The sequence below is a fragment of the Cnephaeus nilssonii genome (genome assembly GCF_951640355.1).
Source record: "Cnephaeus nilssonii genome assembly, chromosome: 5".
Lineage (NCBI taxonomy): Eukaryota > Metazoa > Chordata > Mammalia > Chiroptera > Vespertilionidae > Cnephaeus > Cnephaeus nilssonii.
In genome coordinates this window covers 8539012-8553223 of record NC_137076.1, presented here as the reverse complement: position 1 = coordinate 8553223, position 14212 = coordinate 8539012, and the positions used below count along the sequence as shown (strand labels likewise).

General features: G+C 45.6%; 1 protein-coding gene across 1 annotated transcript; it reads right to left on the bottom strand.

The window, feature by feature from the left end:
• Window positions 1-339: 339 nt before the first annotated feature.
• On the bottom strand, window positions 340-2196 carry LOC307100317 (cationic amino acid transporter 3-like; the record flags this gene model as incomplete). The annotated part of the gene is made up of 1 exon (XM_079772702.1): window positions 340-2196. The coding sequence occupies one exon, from the start codon at window positions 2194-2196 to the stop codon at window positions 340-342; it is 1857 nt and encodes a 618-aa protein (XP_079628828.1).
• Window positions 2197-14212: the final 12016 nt, after the last annotated feature.

Genomic DNA, 14212 nt, shown 5'->3' with positions numbered 1-14212 from the left:
AATAGAGTTGAAACAGGCCATTTCTTCCCACGGGGCAATCTGTTCTCTCCGGAAATGGGCACAAGAGGGGTCCTCTCTGTGCGGGGAATATTTCATTTCTTCTTCCGGTTGCCGGTTGCGCACTGTCCGACCTGCGTTGGGAGAGCGCATCTTTCTGCCTTTACACAGTGTGCACTTTCCGCGTGTGCGTCTGCCGTTACAAGTGGACACGGAGCCAGGGCTCCGGGTGCGTCCCACCTTCACTCTCCACAGAGGCTCCGAGTCTCCGTGGAACCAGAAGATGCTCCAGCGCGAGGAGATGCCACGCAGCATCCGTCTCCCGTGGGCACACGAATCCCACTAGAGGCGTGTTTGAGAGCTGGGGGCGGCGGGCTGTGGCTCACTGGTCTCCAAGCTGTGCCGGATCCCGTATCCAAAGTATGTGGCAAAGCCAATCGCCATCCAGATGCCAAATTGGGCCCAGGTCATGGAGGTCATCTGCATCATCAGGTACAAGTTCACAAAGATGCTGACCAGGGGCAGGACAGGCAGGGCGGGCACCTTGAAGCGAAGAGGAGCTGGGCTCTGGGGCTGTCTCCAGAGGATGAACGTGAGCCCCACGATGAGCAGCAGCAGCAGCCCCGTCACTGCTGTGGGCACTGGGTCCCCGGAGACCAGACGGCCGGGCCACTGGGCCAGGACCAGGCTCAGGACGGTCAGCAGGAGAGCCAGCGGCAAGGCACATGCATAGAGGACGTGGCCAGATCGCGGGGAGGGGCCGGTGCTCTCGGGGCTCCACAGGCTTCTTAGGGCGCCCGCCATTCCCGCTGCAGGTACAGGCTCCTGGGAACCGGCGTCAGGCCCAAGCTTTACCTCCGTTACCTCCACCGCCGCCTTCTCGTTCTTGCTGAAATGCGGGTCCGGCTGGTACCTGAGAACCAGCACGGAAAAGGCCACCAGGGAGTAGGCCAGCAGGGTGCCGATGGACATGAGGTCCACCAGGTCCCTGAGCTCGAAGAGGAAGGCCATGAGCGCTGCAAGAGTTCCAGAAACGATGGTGGCCATGACGGGGGTGCGTGTTCGGGGGTGGATCCGGGCAAGTGCCCGGAACAGGAGTCCGTCCTCTGCCATGGCCAAGATCACCCGTGGCATGGGGAACATGGCGCCCAGGAGGCTGGAGGAAAGGGCACAGAGGGTCCCCACGGCCACGACGTATCTGGCCGAGGGCCAGCCCACGTGCAGGAAGGCCTCGGGCAGGGGGCTGAGGGAGCTGAGCTGGTAGTAGGGCACCATGAGGGTGAGCGCCGCCGAGACCCCAAAATATGCCAAGAAGCAGATGAAGATGGAGATCACGGAGCCCAGGGGGATGGCCCGCTGGGGGTTGCGGGCTTCCTCCCCGGCGGTGGCGATGCAGTCAAAACCAACAAACGCATAGAAGCACGTGGCTGCTCCGCGGAGAACCCCCTCAAAGCCGAAAGGCACAAACCCCCCGGAGCCCAGAGGGCCCAGGCTCAGGGTGCCGTTGGACTGAGATTTGGTCAACTCGTAGTCCTGCTCCGTGAGCTGCCAGTGGCGCAGACGTCCCTTCATGAAGCCAGAGAGGAGGATGAAGCCGAGAACCAAGAGGTTCACGCCCGTGAATAGCTTGGTAACCAGGGCCGACTCACGGGCTCCCAGGACCAGCACCCCCGTGAGCAGCAGCACCAGGCCCAGCGCGAAGAAGTCCAGGTGGCTGGTCAGGAAGGGCACACGCAGAGGCACGCTCTCCTGCAGCGCCCGAGACATGTGGTACCCGGTCAGGCTGTCGACGGCGGCGCTCCAGGCCCTGGCCACACTGGCGCTCCCAATGACATAGGAGAGGATGAGGTTCCACCCGGTGACGAAGGCGCACAGCTGTCCCACGGCGACGTAGCTGTAGAGGTAGGCAGACCCGGAGCAGGGCACCCGCGCCCCGAACTCCGCGTAGCACAGCCCCGACAGCATGGACGTCACCGCGGCCACGAAGAAGCAGAGGACGATGGCCGGTCCCGCCTTGTCCTTGGCCACCTCCCCGGCCAGGATGTACACGCCCGCCCCCAGGGTGCTGCCCACCCCGAGGGCCACCAGGTCCAGGGTGCTCAGGCACCGGGCCAGGCCGCTGCCAGACCCCTCCCTCCACTCCAGGGGTCGCCTGCGTACCAGCTTCCGACAAAACCGGCCCAGGTGTTCACATAGCATCTTGGGTGGAGCTGAGTTGGAGACGAAGATGGGACGGACTTCAGACTGTGAGAGCAGACGCCGCTCCTAGAAATGAAAATTTTATACACAGTTAAAGTTGGGAGCAACCAGGATTCCCTTCAGTAGGGGAATGGGTCCGTATACACGTGAGGGAATGTTATTCAGCACTACAAAGAAATCAGTGATCAAGCCATGAAAAGACACGGAGGAAACTCAGATGTGTATTGCTCAGTGAAAGGAGCCAATCAGAGGAGGCCGCATACTGCACAACCCAACCCTCTGACATTCTGGGAAAGGCAAAAACGAGGAGGCAGTAAGAAGATCAGTGGTTGCCAGGGGTTGGTGGAGGGGAGGGATGAACTGGTGGAGCACAGGCGATTGCTCTGTGATACTGCAGTGCTGGATACATGCCCTTACCCATTTGTCCAAACCCACAGAATGCACACCACCAAGGCTGAACCTACTAATGGGAACATGGACTCTGGTCCATGTGGGCTCATCAGATTTAACAAATGCACCTCTCTGGTGGGAGATGCTGACCGTGGGAATCTCCCCTACTATGTGTAGATGGGAAATCTCTGTACCTTCACGTTAATTTTACTGCAAACCTGAAACTGCTCTAAAAATTAAAGCCTATTAAAAAACACTGAAAAGTTAATATCGAGATAAAACTTTCTACTGGAAGGCAAAGTCCTCCTGGGGGCTCCCTGTACACCCCATCTCTGCTCCAACTCAGTAATCAGCACCCAAAACTGTGTGTCTACACACCCCCTGGCCAGGCCATGGACAGGGACCGGTCGCCAGTCCCCTCCCCCGACAAGCCTTGGCTCCCTTCTCCTGTCCCAGTGCCTTGGGGGACGAGTGCCTGCACTCAGCACTTCTGAGGCAAGAACTGAACAGAACACTCAGCTGGGGAGAGAGTGGAGAAAGCAAAGATGTAGAGAATGCCCGAAAATAAAAAATACCCACCGGAGTCCAGCTGCAGGTTTCCAAGGGAAATTCTGGTGGCATTGAGGGGGTCAACTAAGTTCCCTGCAAGTTTCAGGTGAGGCGGGAAACAAGCAAACTGTCTGCAGAGGATGACATGTGAAGCCAGCCTAGAAATCCAATGTAAACAGCGGGGTTCCCCAGTTTCTGTGAAATCCTCTTATTACTTTTTTTCTTGGCAAAAATAAGCAACTGTGCCTTTTTTTTTCAGTTGCAACAGAAAAAAAAAAAAAAAAAAGAGGGTTTTCTAACCTTCCGATCAACAGAACTGAGCACATTGAAGAGCAAGACCCTGGTAGCACAAGATAAGGGGAGACAGAGACCAAGTGAGGTAGCCCGTGGAAGGCTGGCTGCTAAGGAATGTGCCCCAAGCCCCAAGGAGGAGACGTGGACCTCAAGAACCAGGATCCAGGCCAAGGGCACAAGCTGGGGCTTCAGATAAAGTTTTTCCATTATCAGAAGACCTCCAGTCCTGCCCCAACTGGGCCTGCATCCTTCAGGAAAGTGTTTCATGGTCAGGTTGAAATTGATGAAATTCTGGCGTTTTCCCTGCAGACTCCTGTGTTGAAATTCAGGTAACCGCTTTCTCTGTCCCCAGGGCCTGGGCAATCTGTCCGGACTGAGAGCCTGACGTGTGCTGAGCTCAGAACATCTCAGTTTTCCTGAGTAAAATGCTTGGTTGAACCTTGTTCCCGTGTATTTTTCTTTCTTGTTGACACAAAAATCTGGAATTTTTCAGAAGAGCTTTGATGGGGAAAAAGCTACAGGGAAGAGCTGCTTTGCCTTCTTGGAGTTGGGTGTTTCATTCAGCAGAGGGTTACAGACTCGAGGTTTGTGTCCTCATCCCAGATTCAGTGCTCACATGAGGGCTGGTGCTGCCAAAATCAACCCCAAATTCTCTTCTGCATTTCTCCTTGGGGGAGTGAAGTTTTGGTAAGCCAGCCATCCCCCCCTCTTAGATATGAACATGAATTATAAGCAGGATTATCCCTGCTCCTCATTTTCCTCTTCCTGTGTATTGCTTTAACCAGATAACGACACCACCTAAAACTCGGTTTGGGTGCACTTACGAGCCAGGAAGGAGGACTGAGACTTTAACAACTGGTGAAGCATTTTCACCTGTGATGGAAGAGAATGTGATGCTTGCCTAGGCCCGTGGTCGGCAAACTGCGGCTCGCGAGCCACATGCGGCTCTTTGGCCCCTTGAGTGTGGCTCTTCCACAAAATACCACAGCCTGGGTGAGTCTATTTTGAAGAAGTGGCGTTAGAAGAAGTTTAAGTTTAAAAAAATTTGGCTCTCAAAAGAAATTTCAATCGTTGTACTGTTGATATTTGGCTCTGTTGACTAATGAGTTTGCCGACCACTGACCTAGGAGCAGCAAAGGCCAAGTGAATCCTGAAGGAGGTGTGGGGCTCCCCTCAAAAGGCATTCCCCTGGATGAGTGGTCCTTACTGGGCAAGAGCTCATTTGTGGCCCAGAGCCTCTTTCCTGGGCAGTGAGAGCCACCAGAGACACTTGCCCCAATGTCTGCTGGGGCAGTGTTGAAACCGAGATGGGGGATGAGCTCCCTTGAAAATGCGAATGGAGAGCCCTAACTGATTTGGCTCAGTGGATAGAGTTTCGGCCTTCGGACTGAAAGGTCCCAGGTTAGATTCCGGTCAAGAGCATGTACATTGGTTGCGGGTACATCCCCAGTAGGGGGTGTGCAGGAGGCAGCTGATCGATGTTTCTCTCTCATTGATGATTCTAACTCTCTATCCCTCTCCCTTCCTCTCTGTAAAATGTCAATTAAATATATTAAAAAAAGAAAATGCAAATGGAGAAATAAATGGCGGCCAAATACGCAGACCTGTTATGCACCTCGTCCCAGGGCCAGAGTGGAAATACAACTGAATTGGAGAACATTCACCTGGAATTATCAACTGAGGTCCAGCCGAGGGGGAGAATTATATCAAGGGAGGACAGAAAACACTTGGAAACCGGTAGGAACGGCGAGGTCATGAAAGGAGCTGACCCAGGTTCCAAGGTTGGCAGGCCAGCAGACCAATAGAGGAGGTAGCGCTGGGCTACAGAGGGTCTGTTCCCTCGGAACATAGAGGCCCAAACCCAGGCTGGGCTCCACAGCTCCGAGCACCAGAGCCGAGACCCCCGCCCCCCGGCCCATGTAACATCCAGCGGTGAAAGGTCGCAGGGCTGGCCGGCCAAGTCTGGAGCCGGGAGACCGATGGAGAGAAAGCCACAGTGGGGTATTTTTTGTGTTTGCTTGTTTTGCCCAGAGCACAGGAGTTTTCATTTGCAACTACACCCCCGAAGCTTTGGTGCAGGGAGGGAAACGTGGACTTGAGGTGCCTAAGGAGAGGCTGGGGTGGGAAACATTGTGGGAAGACTTGGAAAAACAGAAGCCAGGAGCATTTGATAGTAGGCCCCCAAACCAAAACAGCCATTTTTCCTGAGAGGAACTAGCTTAAGGTGACCAGACATCCCGCTTTTGGCGGGACAGTCCCGATTTTTAACAATTTGTCCCGCGCCCCGCCGTTTTAAAAAAGTCCCGATTTTTGGAAAGAATGCACAACAAGCTAGGGAACGGCGGGAGAACGGGAAGGGAATATACGGTTTTCGGCGGCCATGTGGCTATTTAGCCAGGATATGAGTTTTATATTATTTTTGTTAATTTTATAATGTTAAACTTTAATAATAACAAATAATTGTTGAGAACTGATTATCGAGAACTGCTTATCAAAGTTCGCATTGTTGATCAGTTGTTAGAATTCGACCACCATTGTTTGGACCTAATGAACAATGGCATTTTTGGGGATTGGCAACGACGAAAACATTTTGTAACTGTCTCTCAGACGGTACACATCGTACTGTGTGCTAGTAAGCTAGTTAAACAAGTGATGTCATTACAAATCAGCTATTCAGATAATTTAGGTAAGTAATTTATTTATTTATTTCATAAATACATAAATTTTCTTGAATTTAGCAGACAGTACTCGTATTATTTATATTTTATAGTGGCGGCAAAAAGTCTAGCGCCGGCCTTGAAAGTGACACTTATGACTTATGTTACGGCAAATTCATGACCTTTTAAACAACGACAGCAATCTACTAAAAAAAAAATTCACTCAAATGAGAAATATGCCAAAGAATAAAATAATACTATACATAATTTTTTATTTATTATATTTGTAAATTGTACTTATGTTGAAATTTAAAAAAATATATTACAATACTATTTTTGCGTTCTATGAAAATTTTTGTTGGTCCATAGAGACCAAATTTTTAATCAAGAACCTCCCCACCCCCCCAATGGTGTCCTGCTTTACCAATGTTAAAATCTGGTCACCTTAAACTAGCTGCTCCTGGCAGCCACAGGACAGATAAAGAAAAAAAAAACCTGCCCTAGGTGATACAGCCCACCCCACCCGCATGAGCCCTGCATGCCACACCCTGCATTTTGAGCTTTACAGAGGAAACAAAGGCAGAGGCCCAACTCAAGGAGCCCTCAGTGACTGGATTGGGGGAGGGGCCATCCACCCCACTATCCTGGGAACCAGACTGATATTTTCCCCACACGGGAGAGCTGATAGAAACTCCAGGTTCCCAGCCAACCCCATTTGTCTCCATACAAGGATCTCTGTCCAGCCGAGGGCAGAGTAATATTCTGGGCCACTTGCAGAGGAGTAGCCCTGGGACAGGGGAACACACCAACCACATCCCCTGAAACCCCAATAGCACCTTCGCTACCTAAAGCTCTTTCAGAAACAGACGTTTGAGTGATTAAGATTGACAGCTGGCTAGCAGGCAAAGGCAGGCAGAGGTGGAGCCTGGAGAACCAGGGGAAGTTTGCGGACCCAGCCCTGGGCCCCATGCTGCTAACAAACCTGCGTTAGAGGGCAGATTGGCCCCTCCTGCGTGCCGCCAAGTCCTGTGGAGACAGACACAAACGGTGGATTAGTGGATCGCTTGGAGCTTCAAGCAGGTTGCTGAAAGCCAAAGGACAGCGCCTGACAGTGGTTAGCACCTAAGTACCCCACAGGAAGTCCAGAATTGGCAGACAGAACAGAAGAGTGGGATCCAAAGCAAGCTTTACGGGACACTAACTCAGCTGAAACAACGCCACTTCTCGTTTTAAAAAACTTTTTCTCTCCCTTTTTTCTTTTCTCTCTTTTCCCCTCCCTTTTATTTTTCTCTTTCCTTTCTGTGTTTCCATTTTTAAGTTTATTTTCCTTATCTATCTGCTTTAATGATTTGTTATTATTCTACTCTCTGCTGTTTCATTCATATATCTAATTTTCCTCTTCCCTTTTTCTACTCAATTATTTTCTTTTTCAGTACTCAATTTTTTCTCTCTTTTCTTTTTCTCCTGCTTTCTCATCATTTTTATTTTTATTTTAGGTCTATCCACTTTCTCCTCTATTTTCCTTTTTAATTTATTTTCTTGTCTTTTCATTTCTTTTCTCCCTCCTTTATTTTGTATCGTTTTCCTTCCTGTATTCCTCTAATTCTTTATTCTTATTTCCTTTATTTCAGCTCTGCATCTACATATTCTGCCCCCCTCTTTTTCTTGTTTTTGTTTCTTTGTTTGTTTCATTACTTTGTTTTGTTTTCTCTTTGTCTCCACATGTACACGAAGATTGAAATCATATTAAGGATCTTCTCAGATCATGATGGCATGAAATTAGAAATCAGCTACAATGAAAACACTCAGAAACACTCAAACACATGGAGGATAAATAGCATATTTAACAATGAATGGGTTACCAAAGGGATCAAAGAAGAAATAAAAAACATCCTGGGAACAAATGAAAATGAACACACAACAATCCAAAATCTATGGAACACAGTGAAAGCACTTCTGAGAGGGAAGTTCATAGCACTACAGGTCAACCTCAAAGAAAACAAGAAAAACTTAATGTTATCTAACTCTACAACTTAACGAATTAGAAGGAGAACAAGGAAAGCCCAGAGTAAGTTGAAGGAAGGAAATAATAAAGATCAGAGAAGAAATAAATGACATAGAGACAAAACAACAACAACAACAACAAAAACACCAAAAACAAAAGATCAACAAAACCAAGAACTGGTTCTTTGAAAAGTAAATAAGATTGAGGAACCTCTAGCCAGACTCATCAAGATACAAAGAGAGAGGACCCAAATAAACAAAATCAGAAATGAAAGAGGCAAAGTAACAACTGGCTCCTCAGAAATACAAAGGATCATAAAAAAAAAATACTAAGAACAACTATTTTCCAACAAATTGGACAACATGAATGAAATGGACATATTCCTAGAAAAATACAATCTTCTAAAACTCCATCAGGAAGAATAAAAAAACCTGAATAGGGCAATAACAACTGATGAAATTGAAGCAGTCATTAAAAAACTCCCAGCAAACAAAAACCCTGGTCTGAATGGCTTCACAGGGGAATTTTACCAAACATTCAAAAAAGAAATAAAACCTATCCTCCTCAAACTATTCCAAAAAATTCAAGAGGAAGGAACACTTCCAAACTTGTTCTATGAGGCTAGCATTATCCTAATTTCAAAATCAGATAAAAAACATGACAAAGAGAGAAAACTACGGGCCAATATCCTAGATGAACATAGGCGCCAAAATCCTCAACAAAGTATCAGCAAATCGGATCCAGCAATATATTAAAAAGATCATACACCATGAGCAAGTGGGATTTATTCCAGGAATGCAAGGCTGGTACAATATTTGCAAATCAATAAATGTGATATAGCACATAAACAGATGGCAAGACAAAATCATATGATCATATCAATTGATGCAGAAAAAGCATTTGACAAAATCCAATACCCTTTTTTGAAAACAAAAACCTCTCAGCAAAATGGGAATAGAGGGATCATACTTCAACATAATAAAAGTCATATATAACAAACCTATAGCCAATATCATACTCAATGGGCAAAAACTAAAACCATTTCCCCTAAGAATGGGAACAAGACAGGGATGCCCACTTTCACTACTCTTGTTCAACATAGTACTGAAGTCCTAGCCATAGCAATCAAACAAGAAGAGAAAAATAAAAGGCATCCAGATTGAAAAGGAGGAAGTAAAACTCTTATTATTCACAGATGACATGATATTGTACATAGAAAACTCTAAAGACTCCATCTAAAAATGACTAGACTTAATAAATGCATTTGGAAATGTAGCAGGATACAAAATTAACACCCAGAAATATATGGCAATTTTATACATCAATATGGAACTCTCAGAAAAAGAAACTAAAAAAATGATCCCATTTACCATAGCAACAAAAAATTAAGATACTTAGGAATAAACTTAACCAAGGAGGTAAAAGACCTGTACTCAAAAACCTACAGGACATTGAAAAAAGAGATAGAAGAAGATATAAACAAGTGCAAGAATATACGTGTTCATGAATTGGTAGAACCAACGTCATTAAAAGTTCCATACTACCAGCCCTGTCGGCGTGGCTCAGTGGTTGAGCATTGATCTATGACCCAGGATGTCGTGGTTGGATTCCCGGACAGGGCACATGCCTGGGTTGCTGGTTCAGTCTCCAGTGTAGGGCAGTCGATCAATGATTCTTTCTCATCATCAATGTTTCTATCTCTCCCTACTGCTCTGAAATCAATAAAAATATATTTTAAAAATGTTTCATACTACCCAAAGCAATCTATCAATTCAATGCAATCCCCATTAAAATACCAACAGCATATTTCACAGACCTAGAAAAAATATTCCAAATTTTTATTTAGAACCAAGAAAGACCCCAAATAGCCACAGCAATTTGAGGAAGAAGAATAAAGTTTGAGGAAGCAGATATCAAGTTATACTATAAAGCCACTGTACTCAAAACAGCCTGGTACTGGCACAAGAACAGGAATATAGGTCAATGGAACAGAAGAGAGACCCCAGAAATTGACCCAAGCCACTATGCTCAATTGATATTTGACAAAGGAGGTAAGAGCATACAGTGGAGTCAAGACAGTCTCTTCAATAAATGGTTTTGGGAAATTTAGACAGGTACATGCAAAAAAATGAAATTAGACCACCAACTTACACCATACACAAAAATAAACTCAAAATGGATAAAAGACTTATATATAAGTCGGGAAACCATAAAAACCTTGGAAGAAACCATAAACACCAAAACCTCAGACATCTCTCATAGCAATATCTTTACTGATATATCTCCTAGGGCAAAGGAAACTAAGGAGAAAATAAACAAATGGGATTGCATAAAAATAACAAGCTGCTGAACAGCAAAAGAAACCATCAACAAAATGAAAAGAGAGCCCACTAGGAGAACATATTTTCCAATGATACATCTGATAAGTGGTTAATTTCTGAAATAAATAGGGAACTCATACAACTTAACAAAAGGAAGATAAACAATCCAATTAAAAATGGGCAAAGGACCTAAATAGATACTTCCTCAAAGTGGACATACAGAAGGCGAAGAGACATGAAAAAAAAAAAATGCTCAAAGTCACTAATTAACTGAGAGATGCCAATTAAAACAACAATGAGGTATCACCTTACACCTATCAGAATGGCTATCATCAAAAATCAACCACCCTAGCCGGTTTGGATCAATGGATAGAGCGTTGACCTATGGACTGAAGGATCCCAGGTTTGATTTCAGTCAAGGGCATGTACCTCGGTTGCAGGCTCCCAACCAGGGCCGGGAGAATGCGGGAGGCAACCAATCGATGTGTCTCTCTCACATCGGTGTTTCTCTCTGTCTCTCCCTCTCCCTTCCACTCTCTCTAAAAATCAATGGAAAAAATATCCTTGAGTGAAGTTTAAAAACAAAACAAAACAAAACAAAAACTAATCAACAAACAAGTGTTGGTGAGGATGTGGAGAAAAGAGAACCCTCGTGCACTGCTGGTGGGAATGCAGACTAGAGCAGACACTGTGCAGAACAGTATGGAGTTTCCTCAAAAAATTAAAAATGGAACTGCCATTTGACCCCGTTATCCCACTTCTAGGAATATATCCTAAGAAATCAGGAACACCAATCAGAAAGAATATATGTACCCCTATGTTCATAGCAGTGTTATTTACAAAAGCTAAGATTTGGAAACAGCTCAAGTGCCCATCAGCAGATGAGTGGATAATAAAAACTGTGGTACATTTACACAATGGAATACTACGCAGAAGTAAAAAAGAAGTAACTCTTACCATTTTCAACAGCATGGAGGGACCTGGAGAGTATTATGCTAAGCAAAATAAGCCAGTCTGAGAAAGATAAGCATCATATGATCTTGCTCATATGTGGAATCTAATGAACAAAATAAACTGATAAACAACATAGATTCAGAGACATAGAAGATTGGAACAGACTGTTGAATCTCAGAGGGAAGGTGGGGGAGGTTGCGTGGGTGGGAAGAGATCAACCAAAGAACTTGTATGCATATGTGCATAACCCATGGACACAGACAATAGGGTGGTGAAGGCCTGGGGTGTGGGGCGTAGGCGGGCTAGGTCAATGGGAGGGAAAGTAGGACTTATGGAACACTTTCAACAATAAAGGTTTTTTTAGAAGGAGAAAAATAAGACAAAAGGAAAATAATTAAAAGAAAGTGCAAAGGGAGCAGTTTGTGGGGGACCCAACAGGAGAGGCACATGTGGGATTCTCTTTACATGAAATGTCTCCAACATTCAATCCAGAGAGACTGACAGAGATTGCTGGTTGCCAGAAACTGGAAAGGTGGTGGGAATGGGTTGTAAACAGGTAGTGGTTTTGTGAGGTTCATTTTAGGGTGATGAAAATATTTTAGAATTAGATAATGGTGGTGTTTGTACAACATTGTGAATGTACTAAATGTCACTGAACCGTTCACTTTAATACAGTTAATTTTGTTATGTGATTTCATCTCAATAAAAAAATATAAAGAGAAATGAAGAAAAAATAAAAAAGGAAAATAAAAAACAAAAAAGGAAAAAGAAAAATAAGAAAAGTGAAAAGGAAAATTGAAAAAGGAAAAGTTAGGAGGAAATTAAGGAAAAAGAGAGAGAGAGAGAATTTAAGATGGTGACAGAGTAGGTGGAATTACAAAAACTGTAGAACAACTGACCAGAAGACAAGCTGAACATAAATCTTACAGCCAGGGATTTACAGAAGCCACACTGAGGCTGGTAGGAAGGGTGGAGAGAGGTGAAGAGGGCTGGTCTCACGTCCACTTGCCCCTGCTGAGTATCTAGAGGCATACCTTAGCTACAAAGGTCCCCTCTGAAGAAAGTGAGGTATCAACTCCTTGCTGGGCTCTCCAGCCCAGAGCAACAGAGCGGAGAGGAGGTACTCACATAACACTGGCGGTGGAGATCAGAGGGGGTTCTGTCCACTGGGGAGAGAGGGGAGACTGCTAGAGACCCAGGTGCCCTCCTGAAGGGCCTGGCACACAGGATCCCCTTTGCAGCTGTTCACCCTGGGTTCCGGGGGAGGGAGTGCAGATGATAGAAGGCGCAAGACTTGAAGAACAGACTGGGCTGTGTGTTTGGGTTGGGGAGGACCTGGGGGCGGGGGCAGGGGGGCAGTCACTGTGGTCCTGTGCTGGGTCCCTTTCCACTCTGCTCACAGACACCATCTTTCCTGGGGTGAACACTCCCTCCAATCTGTATTAGGGACCTGCACAAGTCCCATTCTTCCAGTGCTATGTCATGAGGCCCCAGCTCACACCCTGTGGAGGAAGCTGCTGCCTATGGCATAGACTTTCTTGAAAGGTTCTTGAGGATGAACTCAAGGAGAATCAGAGACAGAGCCATGTGGCTTTGAGGCAGAGACCAGTTTCCCTTCCTGCCCACTGCAGTCTGGGCCCCCCTAGCCCTGTGACCACAGAAGCCCAGACTCCTGCACGCCCCCTACTGGAGATCGAGGCCACAACCAGGGCATGTGCCCTGTCCGGGAATTAAACCTATGACTTCTTGGTGTATGGGTGGGTGCTCAGCCACTAGGCCACACCAGCCGGCTGCACATTTTTAAACTAGATTATTTGTCTTCCTGATGTTGAGTTGTGTAAGTTCTTTATATATTTTGGAAATTAACCCCTTATCAGATGTATCATTGGCAAATGTGTTCTCCCATACAGTGCATTCTCTTTTCATCTTGTTGATGGTTTCCTTTGCTGTGCAGAAGCTTTTTAGTTTGATGTAGCCCCTTATGTTTATCTTTTCCTGCGTTTCCCTTGCCTGTGGAGACATATAGGAAAAAATATTGCTGTGAGAGATGTCTGAGATTTTACTGCTTATGTTTTCTACAAGGATTTTTATGGTTTTGTGACTTACATTGAAATCTTTTATCCATTTTGAGTTTGTTCCTGTGTATTCAACAGATTCTTGCCCAAATCCCTTGTTCTCCAATCACATAATGCACCCAAGAGAAAGAAAGGGAAACCTTTGGGGACATGTTCTCTGCCATTGTGTGAAAGGCTAATCATTCTGAAGTTTCCATACCTCCTCTGTGAGTTCCATGGATTTCTTCCTAATTATGTGCCAGGAGGTTTATGAAGATAAACAAATTATCTGCTAATTTAAAGAATGCAGCTGTCTTGAAAAGAGTCATTATTGATTTCTAGATCGGTGATTTATCATCTGTGGCTAGTTGTCTCGTTACCTCACTAGCTTTCTTCAGTTACTTGATTGTAGGATGGTTTTAAATGATAAGAAACCATCTTGTCCAAGTTTGCCCTTGGACATAAAGGAATTCTTAAAAAATACACTATCATCCGTCACAAGGGACATTGCATTTGTTAATATATTCCAGAACGTATACTGGCCCCTCACTCTGTGCAGGCCCAGAGTGAAGCAAGTTTGGAATACAAGTATGAACAGGATATATTCTTGTCTTTGAATTTATTAAGTTACTTAAAAGAAAATGTAAATGCAAATCACTCTTCACCTATAGCATTACTACATAAACCTATCCGTCTTAACCCTTTGCACTAGCTTGCTTTTTTCTCGATTCCTTTATTCTACTTGGGATTTAATTTTTTAAATACCCCAGATTTTACAAAGCGTGGCAGTAG